At 38.5% G+C, this 18,405-nt stretch overlaps 4 protein-coding genes across 4 annotated transcripts; 1 reads left to right on the forward strand and 3 right to left on the reverse strand.

Moving 5' to 3' along the window:
- Nucleotides 1-1,537: 1,537 nt before the first annotated feature.
- Nucleotides 1,538-1,900, reverse strand: SAPINGB_P005012 (uncharacterized protein; the record flags this gene model as incomplete). Its single annotated transcript, XM_031999727.1, has 2 exons — nt 1,538-1,761; nt 1,870-1,900. 2 exons carry the CDS (start codon nt 1,898-1,900, stop codon nt 1,538-1,540), a joined length of 255 nt encoding a protein of 84 aa, XP_031855618.1.
- Nucleotides 1,901-4,032: 2,132 nt separating this feature from the next.
- On the reverse strand, nt 4,033-10,047 carry SAPINGB_P005013 (uncharacterized protein; the record flags this gene model as incomplete). Its single annotated transcript, XM_031999728.1, has 4 exons — nt 4,033-5,088; nt 5,190-9,674; nt 9,747-9,882; nt 9,959-10,047. 4 exons carry the CDS (start codon nt 10,045-10,047, stop codon nt 4,033-4,035), a joined length of 5,766 nt encoding a protein of 1,921 aa, XP_031855619.1.
- Nucleotides 10,048-11,505: 1,458 nt separating this feature from the next.
- SAPINGB_P005014 (uncharacterized protein) lies at nt 11,506-14,808 on the forward strand (the record flags this gene model as incomplete). The annotated part of the gene is made up of 1 exon (XM_031999729.1): nt 11,506-14,808. One exon carries the CDS (start codon nt 11,506-11,508, stop codon nt 14,806-14,808), a length of 3,303 nt encoding a protein of 1,100 aa, XP_031855620.1.
- A 1,161-nt stretch (nt 14,809-15,969) lies between these two features.
- SAPINGB_P005015 (uncharacterized protein) lies at nt 15,970-17,625 on the reverse strand (the record flags this gene model as incomplete). Its single annotated transcript, XM_031999730.1, has 1 exon — nt 15,970-17,625. One exon carries the CDS (start codon nt 17,623-17,625, stop codon nt 15,970-15,972), a length of 1,656 nt encoding a protein of 551 aa, XP_031855621.1.
- Nucleotides 17,626-18,405: the final 780 nt, after the last annotated feature.

An 18,405-nucleotide genomic window follows, 5' to 3' on the forward strand; every position in this document is an offset into this window, starting at 1 on the left:
ACATATATATATATACGATAAAACTTGTTTTTCTTTTTTTCTTTCATAGACAAAAAGATCGACATCAAGATTTTTCCTCTATTTAAAAACAAAAAATAAAAAATCACTTCTGACGTTGCATAAGCTTCAAGTAAACAATATGTAAAAAAAAAAAAAAGATCCGGTCGTTTCACCAATTAAGGCATTTAACCAACTATAATGGGGCTTTCTTTTATTTTCCATCTAATTTATGAATAAATGAATAAATGAATATCCAAGTGAATCAAAAATAAAAAAAAAAAGTCCCACCAATCTTGCTGGTAGATTATTATGTGTGTGTGTGTGTATGTATGTGTATTACTAAATGAAATCTGGCCCAGGTTTAAATTCCGAGAAACATTTCAAACTCAAGTGGAGAAAAAAAAAAAAAAAAACTAAATAAGAGATCTCTCATCTTTATAATCATCAATCTTCTTTCTATGCCATCTTAATAATGAGACTTTTGGGTATTAGGTCTACGACATCTCTAATTAAATCAAATCTGTGAGAAATCACCAATTTTTACATGTAATTATCACCAAACAGACTCGCGTTTAGAATCGTCTTCAAGACATGAAATACAAAAAGAAAAAAAGAAAAAAAAAAAAACTACAAAATCATGTACGTCTTAACTTTACACAACATAAAAATATGGAAGAAAAAAGAAACATTACTCAATGACAGATTAGGACAGAAAGAAAAAAAAAAAAAATAAGGAATAAACATTTTCACACTCCCTCCATACTCATTCTTAGAAGAAAATACAAGTTAATAATACCTTTCTTCTTCCAACGGTATTTTTACTAAAAAAAAAAAAAAAAAAGGAAAAGCTAGAATTGAATGTGTGAAAAAAAAAAGTTAACAGAATTTTTTTTCCATTAATGAGTTCAAGATAAAAAAAAAATTGGAAAAAAAAAGACAAACATAGTAATGATAAAAAAGATTAGTCCAACATGTCTGATAGGCACATTTAATGGAGGGAAGGGGAGAAAAAAGAAAAAAAAAACGAATTGATTGTTTTGGAAAATAATAAGGCATAAAGTGATGTGGAATCATGTGTATCATTAAATGAAAAATAATATAATAACCACAAAAACAAGAGTAAAAGAAAAAAAAAAACAATCTTATTCATGTGAAGGACTTTATTGATGCCAATTTGATGCGGAGAAAGGAAGAGGGGTTCTGGTGTGTCAAAAAATTGTCCTTTTCTGTTTTTTTCAAAAAAATGCCATAATTTTTATTATTACTGTAGTATTAGCAAAAGCATTATTATCTTTCTCTTCTCTGATTTTAAGCGTGGCTGGTATTTAAAAAAAAAAAAAAAAAGGGGTTCATAAAAGAAAGAAAGAATTCTGGTTTATGTTTATCGTCGTTCTTCATTAAAATCTATTCGTTATTCATAATTTTTTTCTTCTTCTTTTTCTTTTTCATTGACAAAAAAAAAAAAATCTTTGCAGTAGTTTGTTGCTGAAAGGAGGCATATCAATAAAAAATCAAAAAAAAAAAATAAACCCGTAATTTACTCCGAAGCAGCAGCAGCCTTAGCCTTGAGTTCCTCCAGCTCCTTAACACGGCGCTTGAAGTCCAGGTACTGGCATTCCTCATAGGTGTGTCGCTCGTGGGAACAGTTCCATGGAAGGTACCAGCCTTCGATGCGGCACTTGTTGAGGGGAACGAGCAGACCAGCGCACCGGTCACGGTATGGAAGAGGAATCTTATTGTCCTTCATTTCCTGCTCGGAAACTATACAAGGAGAAGGTTTAGTTAGCAATCAATCAATCAATCAAAATTAGTGGATAAGTGAAAACCCCCTTTAACTAGGGATTCGATTCTAAATAATTGTAAACATACGAAGAGGAGGTAATTCCTTGAGATTGCCCATTGTGTATGTTAGTTGTATTTAATTTAATTTGATTTGAAGGTGGGGGTTAGGTGATTTTCAAGTATTTGAAAAAGAGAGAACAGCCTTGTATTAGGGAGAATTTAGAGGATATGAGAGAGAGAGGGAGAGGAAAAAAAAAGTAAGAGAGAGATGGGCCTTGTTTGGGTGGTGGTGGTAGGTGGGTGGATGCAAGGATTTTTGTGTGTGTCAAATTGGCCAAAATTTTATTATTGCAAAGATGGTGATTGGCTCAAGAGGAGGTGTTTTTCTGTAGTGACACTAGTAATTTCAAGAAAAATAAAATGTAACATATCATGTGATATAAACATAAAGTAATATGTATTAAAGTTTATTTCATAAATATTAATCGTTCGTTTATTTTCTTATTTTCTATTTTTTTTTATTCTCCCTCCAAAAAAAAAAAAATTTACACATTTTTATTTCAATTTTTTCTTTCACCAAACTTTTTTTTTATTCATTAATTCATTAAGATATTTCCATTTCTAAGTTCTCTTATAACTCTCAAAGTTTGTCTTGAGAACGGGTCCTTATATATATTTCTCGCTGCCAACAAACTATAACTTTTTCTCCGATACACTCTTTATTTCTAATTCCCTAATAACAAAGTTATCTAATGTATATAGTAAAAAAAAAACTAACATCTTTATTTGAAACAGTGTTCCCACTTTTAGAAATAATATTAAATATACACAAATCTCTCGGTCTTTCCAGTTCTCTCCATTTCTCCACTTTTTTATTTTATTTTATTTTTTTTCAATGGAAAAGAACCATCGTGAATAATCTCATTCGAAATCTGTAACTTTACACACCCATGAAATATCTAACAAAAAAAAAAAACAAGAAAGAGTAAGTATACATTTACACTAATCACTAAGTTTATTTTCCAATTAATTGAAAAAATAAATGAAATACCATATTGATATCTAATTTCTAATATATAATGATAACGATAAATTACCTAAATATACATACACTTTTTTTTTTCAACATTCTGGGACTTGACCACTTTTTGGTGGTTCCAAAGAAACTTCCCGACGTTCTGACGCACATGAGCACCGCCTAAGCGTCCGCCGCCAAAAAAAAAAAAAAAAAAGAAAAATAAACCTTTTTGCAGATCCATATTCTTATTATGAATTGTTTAAATTTTCATTTTTATTTTATTTTTATTCTATTTCATTACCTTTGTCTCTTTTTATTTTTTATTTTTTATTTTTTATTTTAACATTAAAAATCTCTTACATCTTTAAAAAAAAATACCATCTCGATTACTCTTTATATTCTTTTTTCACTTTCCATTTAACATATTTCTGCGTCGACAACTGAATTCTATGTGCAGTTCATGCTCGTAGGGTCACGAAATAAAAAAAAAAAAATATTATTATAATAATAACAATAATGAAAGACAAATTAATCCAAACAACAAAAATTCAAATTTGAAGAAAAAATGCAGTTGTTACAAAATTATTATTATTATTATTATTTTTTTTTTTTGAAAAACGACGTGTCAAGTACGCGTAAAAATCTTTTTTTTTTTTTGTTTTAAAACCAATGGGCCGATCGAGTCCTGAAAAGATCTTCATAAACGGTAAATTACAAACAGAAGACTCATTGCGTATTCCAATAACAAGTTTTAAATAAAAATCTCCAAATCTTTTTTTTTTTTTTTGCATTTATTGTCGACATTATTTCACAAGTACTACCCATTCATTTTCTTCTAAAATCAAATTTCTTCCATCTTGGTTTGTATTTTTTTTTTTGAATTTCATTCCCCCCCATAATATTAGAAATTTACTAGTATTAAAAAACTTTTCACTGAAAAAAAAAAAACCTCTGTATTCTAGTAATGAAAAAAAAAATATTATGAATTCCATCGTATCTCAATTAACTTTTTTTTTTTTAAAAAAAAAGCTTTAGAATTTTTCATTTTAAAAAAATTATTTTTTACAACAAAACTCTATGCAACTCCTAAGCTTTTGTACCTTTTATATTTTATTTTAATATTTTAATAATACCCCTTTCCCCTTTGTCTATCTATGTACCTTATATCGGGGCTTGTTCCTTTTGATCTTCACTCTCTCCTAAAACTTCCCATTTTCTCTCTCTCCCCTCTCTTATACAGACGCAACATTAGATAAACGAGTCTTTACCACATTAGACTGCTCTTTTTCCTTGAGCTCTCCCAATTCCTTCATTAACTTGTCCCTCAACTCGCTAGCCAACTGACTTGCTTTACCACCAACAACACTCTTGGCACCAACATTTAATAACGACAAGTATGCACCGGCCGCAATTGCTGCCTCGATTCTCACACTCTCATGATTTGTATCCACCGAAGAGGTCGCAAGCAATGCTTTCCACACACGCTCAAGTGCATTCAAATGTGTTTCCGTCACCACAACCTCAAAAGTATCTTCACCACCACTGTTAGTCTTCTTCCCCTCTCCATTAGATTCTTTATTGCCTGCTGCTAAAATCAATGCGCTGTTGAGACTTGCAGCTCCTGCTGCACCTGCCCCTGAAACATTACCACTACCGGCATCTGCCCCTCCCAGGCACACCAAATACTCTTGCGTGATAAGCGAGGAAAAGTGTCGGGCCACAGCCTGCTTTGTTCGCCACGACACCGGCGCACCGCTCCCCACTTTACGGCGCTTAGACGCGTCTGCCGTTACCGACGAGTCTTGTAAAAGAACATGATTCAAATACGTGCAAGTCTTTTGAATCGTCTTCTCAGACTCGGAATAATATTTACGTTTCGCAGGAACTGTAGAGACACCTGCATTGGTGGTGTGAGATTGGTCCTTGCCATCGGCAGTAACCACAGTCTCCGAGGTATCCGATTTAGTGCTTGTTCCTGGCGTGCTCAGCACAAAACTTGAGACCACTGCACCCAAAACTTTGTTGCGCGTTTCTTCCTTCTCAATATCCTTTTTGGACAAAATCCCAGCTCCCAAATTGTTATTATTGGTCTTGACCTTTTCATTCTTCTTATCATCTTCGTCATCACTGCTATCATCATCCTCATCCGGATCCAAGTAAGTGTCACACAGCTCGTACAATGTATCGTATAACTCAGGCTGAGGGTAGCTGTGAATGTAATCTCCGAGCGAAACTAGGGCGTGGATCTGGTACTCTTTGTTTCTTCGTTTGGCTTCAGTAATAACAACCTATAATAGTTTAAACCAGTTAGTCTTTTTCTGCGCCGTATAGAAATGCAAATGCAAATGCAAAAGAAAAAAAAAAATAAAAAAATAATAACACAACTTACTTTATTGAGTTTTTCAATAAGCCCTGGAGTCATGGAAACATAACTTTCTTTAGCTTTCGATGCAAGCAACACTAAAGCACGAAGGACTTGTTCCTTTCCATTCCAGCTGCGACCAGTGCAGGCCTCAAAAAGCACATCAAATAGCTTGGCTACATCGATTCCAACAACACCACCTCCACGAGTCGTCAACAGATCATCGCTAATGATATTCGATGCATCAGCAACACTCTGAGCACATACTTGTCGAATAATCCACTGCTGTGAGCTCATGTGGGACCCTGCAAGCTCCAGGATTTCTTTAATATAGAGCCGGATCGCGCCCGAGCCTCCAGTATTATCACTCCACACCAATGCAAATTGCTCCTCAACAGACTTTTCCGAATCATGCTTTGCAATAAACACAAATGGAAGAATTGCCGATGCAAGATTTTGAAACTTATCGGCAGCATGCTTGGAAATTGCATTAATGGCTATGCCGGGGATCTTGCGCGCGCGCTCAGTCTCCCCTGTAAAGTATTGCTCCTGGAGATCCGCAATGTATTTTAGCGCAGCTTTGTCTGAGGCCAACCGACACAGGTATCCGCAAGAGGTTGCAAATGACTGCGAGATTGTATCATTGCGGTCCTGGATTTGGCGCTGCGACGACGTCAACAGCGTGTCTGCAAACGGGGCCACACTCTGCATATGCCGCATCGTGAGAGCCACAATAACGCGACTCGAAGCAACCTTGGACGGGAGACCCACCGACTTGCGAATAGCATTAGAAATGCGCGGCACCAGTGCAGCCATGGTCTCATTATCAGTGGCCTGGTCCACCAATTGCTCAATCGCATCCATTATGGGTGACCCACGAATGCTTGCAAGTCGAGAAGCATCAATGGCATTGTTGGTAAGTCCATACTTGTCGGCATTGAGCGCAATATAGTTGATTGCTTGTGGTTCGAGGGTCGACATGAGCAACAATAGTTCCTCGACCAAACTTGGGATAAATTCTTTGAGAGCAGCGCCACCCTTTTTGCTGAGCTTGATCAGTGTGTCAAGCGCAAAAGACTGGATATCCTGGGCATCCGACTGTAGCCCCTGGTGGCCCATCAAAAACGGAATCAAGTGCTGCAAGATTTGAGACGCGCGCTGCGGGGAGGCGCCATTTTCAATGTCAACGTAGCGTACCAAAGAAGTAGCCAGACTGCGCGTCAGCGACATACCCGCCGTGCGCACACTTTCCTTAATGTCATCAACTGATCTAAAACTCATTTGCCAAATCTGCTCGAGGTAGGACTGGTACAACTCAATTGGCTTCCCCTGAAGCAGGTCTGCAAGCGCAGTTGCACTGGCTTGTCTCACGCGCCATTCCTTATCACCCATACCTGCCAAAAGCTCTTTCAAAATGGCCTCAAAGTTTGTTTTGATGGCTCCTGCCTTATCCTTGATGAGCGCATCCCAAATTCCGCGCATCACTTGCTGCACGGAAGCGTTAGGGTCAAACCGGTATCTGTAAAGTTTAGGGACAAGAGACTGGGAAAGACGCTTATTGCCTTCCATCATTTCGTCAAGATTAGCCTTGGCCAAAATGCTTCCAAGACCAAAAGCAGCACCTTTCCTGGATGACCAAAGAGCCGAGTTTGCGGCCAAAGACATAAATCTGTAAATCAAACTTGGGTCGCCGAGTTCCGAGGCCAAATTCAAAATATCTTTGTAAGTTGATACAGATCCGTCACCAGTACTTAGTACACCTGGCTCAAATAATTGAGTATCTTCGGAAACTGAGCCGGCATTAACTTTGCGTGTAGAGTCTGCAGTAAAGGACCCAACAAGACTGCGAACTAAAGTGTCTTTGAGAGTAGAGTTGCCCATTTCATAAACCATGCTGAGACCACGGGAAGCAGACTCCTGGACAAGCTCGTCAGTTTCAGGAAGGTACCTCATAAATGTGACGTGAATTTGTTCAAGTTTGGCTTGAACAGGCTCAAGGTGGCCGCAGTATTGGAGCAAACTAATAAGCCAAATGCAAGCAAATTTCCTCAAAGCGGGTTTAGTGGAGCGAGTGCTTTCCAAGACCTTATCGAGAGTCTGTGAAAGGTAGCTGTTTTCAGGCGAAAGAGAGGATCTGGGAAGAAGAGCCTTGTCAATATCTTGAATATCAAGGCCTCTATTCATGACCTTGGAGTTCCAACCAGAAGCAATAACAGAGAGCGCTTCGCCAGAGGAAAACATGTACTCTGAGTGCTTGCTTTGAGTAAGTGACATGAGTTTTTCAAGGTAATATTCTTGTTCACCAAGCACAAAAGACGCATCGCTGAGTGAAAGGTATCCTAGGGCCAGGACAGATTTCTCGCTTTCCTTTTTGGTGGCTAGGGTAACAAGCTGCTTTTTAATGGAGTCAAAATAGGTGCTAGGCTTAGACGAGAGTGCACCATAAATGGAAAGCTGGGAAATGGCAATGAGGGCAGCGTCAATTAACTGTAAGTTCTTTGAATCAGTCAGGAGCTTAGGCAGGAGTTCGGAAAAGGATTCAAAGGTAGTTCCTGAGGGATCAATAGATCCCAGTTTTTGGCGGATATAGAGACGAGAGATGATGGTTGCTAATGCAATAACAAATCCATGGAGTTTGTCGATATTTCTATATGAGACGCTTTTAATTTCTTCATCGATAAAATTAACAAGATTTGTCAAGAGAGTTTCTGAAGATTTGTCAAATTCCAAAGAAGATGACGAAACAATAATACCCAAACCAAAACTGGAAATTTCACGAATCTTCACCTTGGACTGAGAAAGAAGACTAACAAGGGAGTCAACGGTAGACTGGAGTTGTGTGACAATTTGCAGGGGGGATAAAGAGAGGATACGCAGCCAAACAACAGCACAGTTTTCAACCTCGGTATTAGCCAAAAGCAAACCGTCAAAGGCCAGCTTGAGAAACGTCAAGAGAGACACTTGATTGTTTTTTGCGACAAGAGCCGATAGATGAGATATTATCAAATTTCGCACTATTTCATCCATGTCGATTGCAGTATCAATGCGAACATCCCAAGTCTCCTCAATGACAAGGGCAGTTTTATGGCCTTCGACAGCTTCCATAATGAAGATGCGTTCGAGAAAAGAGACGATAGAATTGTATACAGTCAAGAAGTACCCATTAATAGTTGGTTCTGAAAATGAGTGTTGCTTAAAGTCTTCCGTTGTGGAGCTTACAAGATCAATCATTTCTGCAAAATCCGGGAACTTGACATCAGCTTCAGTGGCAGTGACAGTTTTAAACCAATAAGGGTGAAGTCCACGTTTTGCTTCTTCAATGACATCTGGTCTGTTTTCTTTTCTGAGGGCCAAAAGACAGAGTAGACGTGCATAGGCATCAGAAAAGGGGAAACTGCGGACTGCGACCTTGACAGCAATGTGCTTGGAACTGTCATCAGCTGAAGGATTTGAAAGAATTCTGAAAAGAGTAGACTTTAGGCCTTGTTTTGCAGAGTCTGGCAACTTGTCAATTGCTGGAAGAATTTCAGCGAGGGCTTCTTGGATGGAGGGTTTGATATCAGCAGTGTCATTTTCCAAGGACTGGAGCAAGAAATCAAAGTACTTTAGGTTTGTAAGAAGATTGGGGACTCTTCCAATGAGGGCACCAATTGCTTGGTATGCCAAGGGGCGGAATGCCATGGAGTGCAAGTCACTGGAGATGACACGGGGCCAGCCAGTTTTAACAATTACGTCACGGACTTGTTCTAGGAGTTCAGGGGCAAAATTTTCGAGAAGGTCTTGTTTTGTTTTGGAGGTAATTGTTCTGATGAAGGTAAAAGCCGCTTGAACAAGACGGTAATACTGAGACTTGAGAGCTTGGAGGGCTATGGAGTTTGGGTCAAGGTTTGCGGCATAGGTACTTTTTGCCAAGATCTGGAGAATATGGACTTGGAGGGTATTATTTACAGGAGATAATCTTTCAGAGCGGGATCCAAGAAAGAGTCTATATAGGGTCTTGATACGGTCTGGGTCTTCGAGGTCGAGGTTAAGTTTTTTAAAGATATTTTCTGCTGGTCTGTTGACAGCAAGGGTGGGATCATGGGAGGCGACAAGAAGTGGGAAATAAAGAGATTGTTCTGAAAAGGCACCGGAGAGGAGGAATCTAACTGCATGTTCTTTTGCTTGAATAAAAGAAGAGGTGGTAAATGTTTCCTTTGAATCTTGGGTAAGGAAAGTACAATCAGCTGGGGTAAGACCAGGGCTGCGGAAGGGGGGTTTGGTTGATGGGGATTGGATGATGTTAAGGTCGAGAAGAAAGAGCAGGGTGAATTTTTGGGAAAGGTATGATTCACTTTCTGGAGAGGTATCAAAGCCAAAAGTTGACTTAAGGTTGTCAGCCTCGGTGGTTCCTCTTTCTGGGAGCTTTAAGCTTGGGAGGAGGTTAAGGAGAATGTTGAAGAGGGTACCAGCATGAGCGTCTGAAAGACCAGCAATGCTGGAGACAACTAGAGGGACCAATTCGGATTGGTTCTAAGCAAAAAAAAAAAAAAAAAGTTAGATAATGATGGCGGAAAAAAAATAAAAAAAAAATAAAAAACATACTTCAGCTGGGAGTCTTTTTACGCCCATTTTAATGTACATAAGGGCAAAAGATCTGAGCATACTAAGATCACTGCCTGCAGGGACTTTTGGGTTATGTAAGAGTTGCAGAAGAGCTTTGACGGGGAGCTGAGTTGTTCTAAAAAAAAAAAAAAAAAAAAGGATTAGTTAGATAAATAAATGATGAGTAAATTATTTTTAAAAATTGGACTTACGTTGAATTGATACGGATATTAATATGTTGGCAAATTTCAACTACTTTTTCACGGACCTGAGGGTGTGGAGAGGCCAGTTTAAGGAGCATTGGGGGGAGGAATGAAGTGATCATTGCCCCTAGTTTTTCGTCTGTTTTTGCCAGAGCGAATCTTAGCTCGACTTTGTTTAGAAGCGAGAGATCTGCGTCCATTTATGAATTTTTTTTCCCCTCTAAGGTATTTTGTTTATAATATAAGTTTGTTGTTTGTAAAGTATTTAAGGATAAGGATAGATAATTAGATAATTAGATAGATGGTGATGATGGTGATGATGAAAAGGCTGATTTATTGGAGGTTGTGTGTGTGTATATTTTTTTCCAATTGTGTGTGTGAATATATTGTCAGTGGCGAGTCACGTGGACATTTTGGTATATTTACACATGAATACCTTAGATGCAATTATGGAGTGAAATATTTTAATAAAAAATCCAATCACGTGCTCCTTTTTCATTTCCGTTTAAATTTATTTAAAAAATTTTTAAAAATTTAAAAACAAAGACAACCACTGTGGGCACGTGCATTTTTATTCTCATAAAAAGAGTTTGAATGATGCGATAACCGGTCGTTGCTCTTCTGTTAAACAACGAAAAAAGAAATTTCTTTAAAGAAAGAATGAAAGAATGAAAGAATGAAAGAATGAAAAAAAACCACCTGTTTTATATAAATGATAAATGAATCTTTTTTTTTTTTTTTATTTTGTTATTAATTTCTTTTATTAATTATTATTGCACTGCGTGATATTGAACTATTCATGGATGTTTGTGTCCCGGAGAGCGCCGGTGCCTTTAAGAATTTCATAGTTTTATTTATTTATATTTTTTTAAAAAAAAAAAAAAGCTTACCTAATTTTTTTATTATTTTATTTTATTAAAATTTTATTTTATATAATAAAAATAACAATAAAAAAAAATAAAAAATATTCTCGTGCGACCAAATTAAAAAAAAAATAAAAAAATTTTCAAAAATTTCCCGCCATTTAAATTTTTTTTTTTTTTTTTTTTTTCTTTCTTTTTTTTACCTGGTTAGACAAAACATCTCCAACTTCTTTCTGGGAATCTATTCCCTCCAAAATCCCCTCTTTTTTTTCATCAAATCTAATTCTATATATATATATATATTTATATTTATATATATATTTATTTATAAAGAAAAACATTTCTCATCTCTAAATTTACTCGTCCAGTTCATGCCAGCGCATTCTGCCGCAATGTGCCTTCTTTAGTCCCACCCCCCCACCACCACCTGTCCCTTCTATTTTTATTTTTATTTTTATTTTTTTTAATTTTTTAATTTTTTTTATTAAATATTATTAAATTCTGCTTTATTTCCCCATATAAAAACATTTTTGTCTGCAGATTCTCCATATAAAAAAGAAGGAAAAAATTAAAAAATCTCTCTAAATAAATAAAAAAAAATTTCTCTTTTTTTAATTTTATTTATTTCTTATTTTTATAATCAATCCAATCTACTTAAGAAAAGAAAAGAAAAAATAAAATAAAACTTCAAATATGGTCGACCCAGAACCCTCCAGTGCAAGACAAAGCCTTCGAGGTCCAACTGTCTCCTCCACAACAAATCAACAACAGCAACAATCTCAGATTCACTACCATCATCATCATGCTTTCCCTATTGCAAATACAATCTCAACAGATTATGACCCAGACCATCGCTCTTATACCCGGCATACTGAATCTTCCCAATCGGCCCGCCCAGGGAAACTCCCATCCTCAACCCGTGGCCAAAGAAGTTCTGCCGAGGCCGGGTCTCTTTCCGAAATGGCAGCATATCTCTCAGCTTCTTCTTCCCTCTCTGGGTCAACACAACACCCAGGTGACCCAGAAGATGATGATGACGACGATGGAGATGATGACGATGATGATGACGACGACGAAGATGATGTTGAAGATGATAATGATACCACTGGCTCCGCAACCTCCGATGTTTCGGAAGATGTAATCAACACAAGTTTAGGTACTACAACAAATACCACAAGTTCAACCTCTGCAAATACTTTGATAGCAGCTATTGCATCCCCTCGGCCGGCATCTCCTGGCGCTCCTGTCCTATCTTCAACTTCACAACCGACTCTTTCCGTTGTCACGGGACACCTCCAAGCATCTTCTCACATCCGACCTTCTACTCAAACGTCATTTCCAACCTCTTGTTCTGATGCAATAATTACAGACTCGGCAACCATTGATGACCACCATCCTCTTACCCGTTCATCAACACGCTCTTCCACAAGCTCAGGCCTCCACAGCGCTACCGGACCAAGCCCCGTGCTTCAAGCTTCTACCACAGCCCAACAGCTGGTCCAAATCTCATCATCTTCATCCTCTACTGCTGATGACCACAACATGCATTCGAATATCAAACTGCCACAACCTCTTCAAACACCAAATTCATCTTCTTCATCCTCCTCCTCTTCTTCTTCTTCTTCAGCAACTTCCTCTTCAAAAAGATTTAGGTTCAAGCATTACCACAAGCCTAAGGTCACAGAATCCCCCAGACTTGTGTTTTTATGCCAACAATTCATTAATGAAGGAGACGCTGAGAGCTTGGCTCTTATTGCACGCCGTCGTGGACTCCCGCCAAAGCTGCGCAGACAGGCCTGGCCTTTGCTTTTGGCTGCACACCCTTATGTCAAGGAACCAAGTTTATGTGTCGACTCGATGGCCCGGCCATTGCCGGCAAAAGATTCGGTTCCGTCTAAACGCATTGCTAATGAAATTGCAAGATATCGCAAAAAGTTACAGCAACAACAACTACATCATCCGAAAAAACAACCCGTTTCTATAACGGGAGGCCCTGGCTCGGTCTATTCGTCTTCTGCTACCTCTTCCGCATCTTCATCGGTAGTATCTGCTTACCAGGCTGCCAGCTCCACAGCTGGGTCGTTGACTCAGAATCATACCCAATTACAACAAAAACTTCAGTTACAACAGCAGCTGCAACAGCAACAGCAACAGCAGCAGCAACAGCAGCAGCAACAGCAACAGCAACAGCAACAGCAACAGCAGCAGCAACAGCAGCAGCAACAGCAGCCGCAACAGCAGCCGCAACAGCAACAGCAGCAACAGCAACAGTCACAACAACAAGAATACTCGGTCGCCCAAAAATCGCCTCTCGGCATGCCTCCGCTCACACAAAGCTCGCTGGACACAGACCCGTGTAACTCAAGCACCGCATCTTCACCCTTTGTTCCTGCTCCAATCTTAGCTCCAGGTTTGGCCCCTGCTACAGCTCTGCAAATTCCTACTGCAGAAGACTTGGATATCCGCCGTGGAGCCGTGATTCAAGACGCTGTAGAAACTTTTCTACGCCGTTGGGGCCATATTATGCCCTACGATCCTGGCATGGTTTATACTGCATTTGCTCTGGCTGATTGGGTTGACCCGGTTCCCATGGCTCACCACCACAATCATCACTACAATCATCATCATAACAATCACCATAGCCTTTTTGCTTCTTCTACCACTGCCACTCCTTCAGTGGCTTCGGCAAATACATCTGTCCGCTCGGCCGTGGGAAGCAGGTCCGCGTCACCAGCACCCCCATTGTCTCCGGTTACAAACAACAATACATTTTCTTATTCTTCTTCTTCTCCTTCTTCTTCAGACAATGCATCTTTTTCTTTGCAGTCCCTTGAAAGCCCTGCCTATTCCTTTTCTGAGGTTTTTAATAACCTCATGCTAGTGCTGTGTCACACGCCCATAGATTCCGCGTCTTCAGCAGCATTGCAGCCAAATACCTCTACTACTACACTTTCCTCACCTACCGCTTTTAGCAGCTCGAGCCGCACTACTAGCAGTAACAATACTACTACTACTACTACCACAGCCAATAATACCACTTCTGCAGACTCTACGAGACGCACTGATAATACAAAGAGCTCTACTACAGACCGCATTTCGCTTTTTTTGACTGCGTTCCGTAACTTGCTCCCAGACCTTGCTGACCATTTTGACGAAGAAGACGTGCTTTCAGGTATTGGTGGCGACGAGTGGGTTCTCTACTGGATCAAATGGCTAGGTGCCAAAGTCTGGGATAGGCGTGATCGTGCCCGTATCTGGGACATGTACTTGGGTTGGCGCCCTACCTCTACTGCAGACTCGGACCACAAATTTAGTGAGGCTGTGGTTCGAACCGCTTATAAGCTCAATTACTCAAGCTCGTCATCAGAAAATGTCCAGCAGCAACCATTCAGCGAGTCCACCGACGGAACTTCAACCGTCATTTCTAGTCCGGCCATGCAGAATGATGTGGCCACAGTTTCCTTGGCTGGTGCTCTTGAAAGTGTTCCACTGGCCTCGCTTTCATTGTCTTCATCCTCTGCGTCGTCTATTCACACTCCAGCGTCACCGTCTAGTTCTTCATCTTCTCTATCTTTGAATGCAACTGCAGCTTCTGCCACCTCTGCGTCCACAGTGACACCCACTTTGGCTCCAGCTTCTGCACCTCCCATTGTTCCCTCATCACCGTCTGCGGTTGTTCCTTCTTCTCCAGCCACAATCAAGCCTAGTTTTGTGCTTGACATTTCGCAGCTTGAGCTTGAGCTTGGTCCGGACCCCTTTTGGACGGCGCTCGATACTCCTGCAGGAAAGACGCGGATGGAACCGTTGACGGAGCACTTGTTTGTGTGTATTGCACTTCTTAAGTCGAAAAACTTGACACTGCTGGAACTGGACCAATCGGAGATTCGCGGGCTGCTTGGAAGATTGTATCGATCAAAGGATATTGAAAGTATTATAAGTGAGGCAGGCGAGTTGTGGCGCAGCTGGCAATATGCGGAAGAACTTGATGATGTTTAACTATTATATGTATAAAAAAAAGAAAACAAAACGAAATTAAACGATATGATATGAAATGAAACGAAAAAAATATTGATATATGTAAGAGATTAAAAAAAATTGAGAAAAAAGATTATATATAATAACAATGAGAAAAAAAAAATATTAAAAATAAATGTGATTAAAGATTGAAAATTGGGGGTTTATTTTAAACGGGTTAATGCTTCAAGAGTATACTATAGCAGAGTATATCATTATATATCAAATACCAAGTACATTATGTGTATATAAGGAAATAATAAATGAATGGAAATATGTTTTTAACAAATTGTAAAAAAAAAAAGTGGGGCTAAGAAACAAACACAACAACAACAATTAGAAAAAAAAAAAAACAAAGATTTCCCACGACTTTGGAGACTTATTTATACTTTTTTTTTATTAATTTGAGGATCCACAGATTTATAAAGTAATTCAACTGAAAAAAATTTTTTTTTCTTGTTTTTATTGTTTTTATTGTTTTTTTTTTTTTTTTTATAAGGAAGAAAAATGACAATTTGTGGCCGGTGGCTGACCCACATGGTTAAATTGATTTGGTCACAATTTTGAAAAAACCTCAAAAGCCTCAAAATCATTTATTTATTTATTTGCATTTAGTAAAAAAAAAAAAAAAACTAAGAAAAGAAATGATTTTAAAAAAAAAAAAAATCAGCAAACAATTGCAAGTTTTTTTTGTTTTTTTTTTTCTTTTAAACTTATTAGTTAATAAGGGAGAGTTGAGGAAATAAAAATGACCGCCGGTGTATGATTTCATATTTTTTTTTTTTTTTTTTTTTTTTTTTTTAGTTTATATATATATATTCAAATTTTATTTTATTTTTTCGAATAACCAGACTGGTTGTTGGGTCACACGTGTGCCTAGTTCTGGATAACCAAACAATCTCTGATAATGAATTTTATTTTATTTTATTTTTTTTTCAATCAATCATGATAAAAGCAATCAAAGCCCACTTCTTTTCTCCTTCCCCCTTAAAAAAATCTTTTAATTATCAATTAATAAGATTCATAAATAATATATTTTTTCTAAAATCTTGTTACAAAAAAAAAAAAAAAAAAAAATTAGCAAATGTCAAAGCTTTATTGTTGATCTTATATATGTTTTTTTAAGCATACACTTAAACAATTCTAAGGCAAAAGATCCCGGATTTGCTCAGAAAAGTCTCCACTTCCAAGACGCTGAGCCCACCGTAATCGTCGAACTGCTTCCTTGTACAACTTCTCCTGCTCTTCTTCTTCAGCAAGCAAGTTTGCCAGCGAAATTTGAGCCTCGGCTGCCAATGCAAACACATCTCCACGCCACTCATTTTCCCAGTCATTCTCACTTTCCGTAGCATCGGCGGGCTCTGCTGCTACAAAATGGGAAACGGCCTGCTCCATAAGTTCTTTGGCTTGTGCTCGCACAACTTCTAACCGCTGAAGCACAGCCGCATCCACATCTTTTTCATTCTCAGGAAGCTCAATTACAATCTCCTCGTATTCGTCCAAGTGTGGACTCGCCTTGGCCGTGTAGTACTTGCCGAGCCCACGGTGTGCTTTGTGTGCAAGTGTCTGTGTCAAAACCCCAGATTCTGCTGTAGCTTTCGATTTTCCCTTGCCCTTCTTGTCAACAACTTTTGGTGCTGGGTTCTCTAGTCCCTTGAGCATTGTCTCATACCGGTCCTTACTCCAGGTGAGATACTGCTCCTCAATTGAAGACAAGGATTGAAGATCCTTTTTGGTAATCTTGATATTTTTCTTTTTATTTTTCTTGCTCTTATGCTTGTGCTTCTTCTTCTTTTCACCATCTTCCTCTTCCTGGTCTTCCAAAAGTGAAAGTGCCAATGGTAGACTCACACCAATATGGTCGCCAATCTCTAACAGAGTCTCAATGGCTCCCAATTCAAAATCAGAATATGTAGCAGCATCAGCAGCAGCCTTCTTTTCAGCAGCCTCTTCAGCAGCTTCAAAGTCCTTTAGCGCAAAATTGATGGGATCAAACAAATGACTGTCAAGGTTGCCAAAAACCTCAAGCGTGTCACGCTTAAGATGATCGGCAACTTTGGCCACATTTGCACGGGACCGTGTGAAAAGCAAGTCACTTGAAGTCGGGTGGGTTTCGAGACCCGTAGCAACGCGCTCAAGAGCTGCTTCAAAAAAGTCCGCTGGGGTATCATGAAGAGCCTTTTCCTTCTTTTCTACACTTGATGAAGTATCCTCATTATCTTTGGCATCTTCATCCACATCTTCGGCATCTTCGGCATCTTCATCATCTTCATCATCGTCAAATTCATCTTCATCTTCATCATCCTCTTCTTGTTCTTCCTGCATCAGCTTTCCCATGTTGAGCAACGCGCGCGCATAAATATTGTGAAACTTATCTGGGAGAACCTCTGGCAAGAGATCGATTGGATCAACTTCACCATTTTCTTCCTTTGTTTCCTTTTCCTTTTCCTTTTCCTCTTCTTCATCTTCTTCTTTTTGATCATTCTTTTCATTCTTCTTGCTGTGCATGCGCAAAATGTTGTCACAGGTGTGAATAATCATGCTGTAAAGCTTGCCATCTGATAACTGCTGCTGCTGAGCTGAGCGCGGGTTGACAACCGAGTCAAACATGGCGTAGAGTGAAGCCAATTCGTCGTTGGGATCAATGTCTGCATCAAACTCAAGCGCGTTTTCGGGCTCCGAGGGTGAAGTTTCGGCTTTGGGTGTCGATGCTGCGGACGACCCAGTGTCTTCCTTAGACAGCTTTTGTTTTTTTTTGGCAAGTGCAGCCTTGTGTAATCCCTGAGGTCTTTTGGCCATTGTGATGATATTAGGTTAGGTATTGATAGATATTTGAAATTGAAAAAAAAAGTAGAAAAGTGAGAGAAATTTTATGAAATGAAATAAAAAAAAAAAAAAAATTTTTTTGGTCGTGTAAATGCGTTCAACTGGGCAAATTTCCCCAAAGTCAGGCTATTTTTTTTTGCGTTTAAAAAAAAAAATTTTGTTGACAAAAATAATAAAATCCCAAGACCTTATTTTTTTTATTTTTTTTATTTTTTTTATTTTTTTTATTTTTTTTTGTTTTTAAGATATTTCTAAATAAGGCAGATTAGCTTGCTTCGGAACAGTTTGTTACATATATTACATTTTTTACACAAAGTTGTAACATTTTTGAAAAAAAAATCTTTTTTGTTACAAATTTGTTACAGTCTTTGTTACATATTTTACCAGCCACAATTTTTTTTTCATAAATAAAATTATAAAAATTTCACAAGCCACAGTGGCGTCGTTGTCCGCCGTCCCACAAAGCCCGTATTTGTGCTGACACAGCAGTCATCGATGAGCTGATTTCACGTGCGATTGCACAAGCCACTTGCGTGGCTGGCCGGATCATGACGATTGTTAATTCTCGAGCGGCAAATGGGTGTGTGAGGCGAAAAATTTTCCCCATACAGACAGAGTCATTCATGTTTTCTATATATATATAAAAGCAACTTGGATTCGCATATATATTATTCCCCCCCTTCTTTTTTTTATATATTTATTTATATAAAAATCCTTTCAAGTCTATCCTAATACCCCTTATACATAAATACA

This window comes from Magnusiomyces paraingens, assembly GCF_902498895.1.
Source record: "Magnusiomyces paraingens strain CBS 517.90 genome assembly, contig: contig4, whole genome shotgun sequence".
NCBI classification, from domain to species: domain Eukaryota; kingdom Fungi; phylum Ascomycota; class Dipodascomycetes; order Dipodascales; family Dipodascaceae; genus Magnusiomyces; species Magnusiomyces paraingens.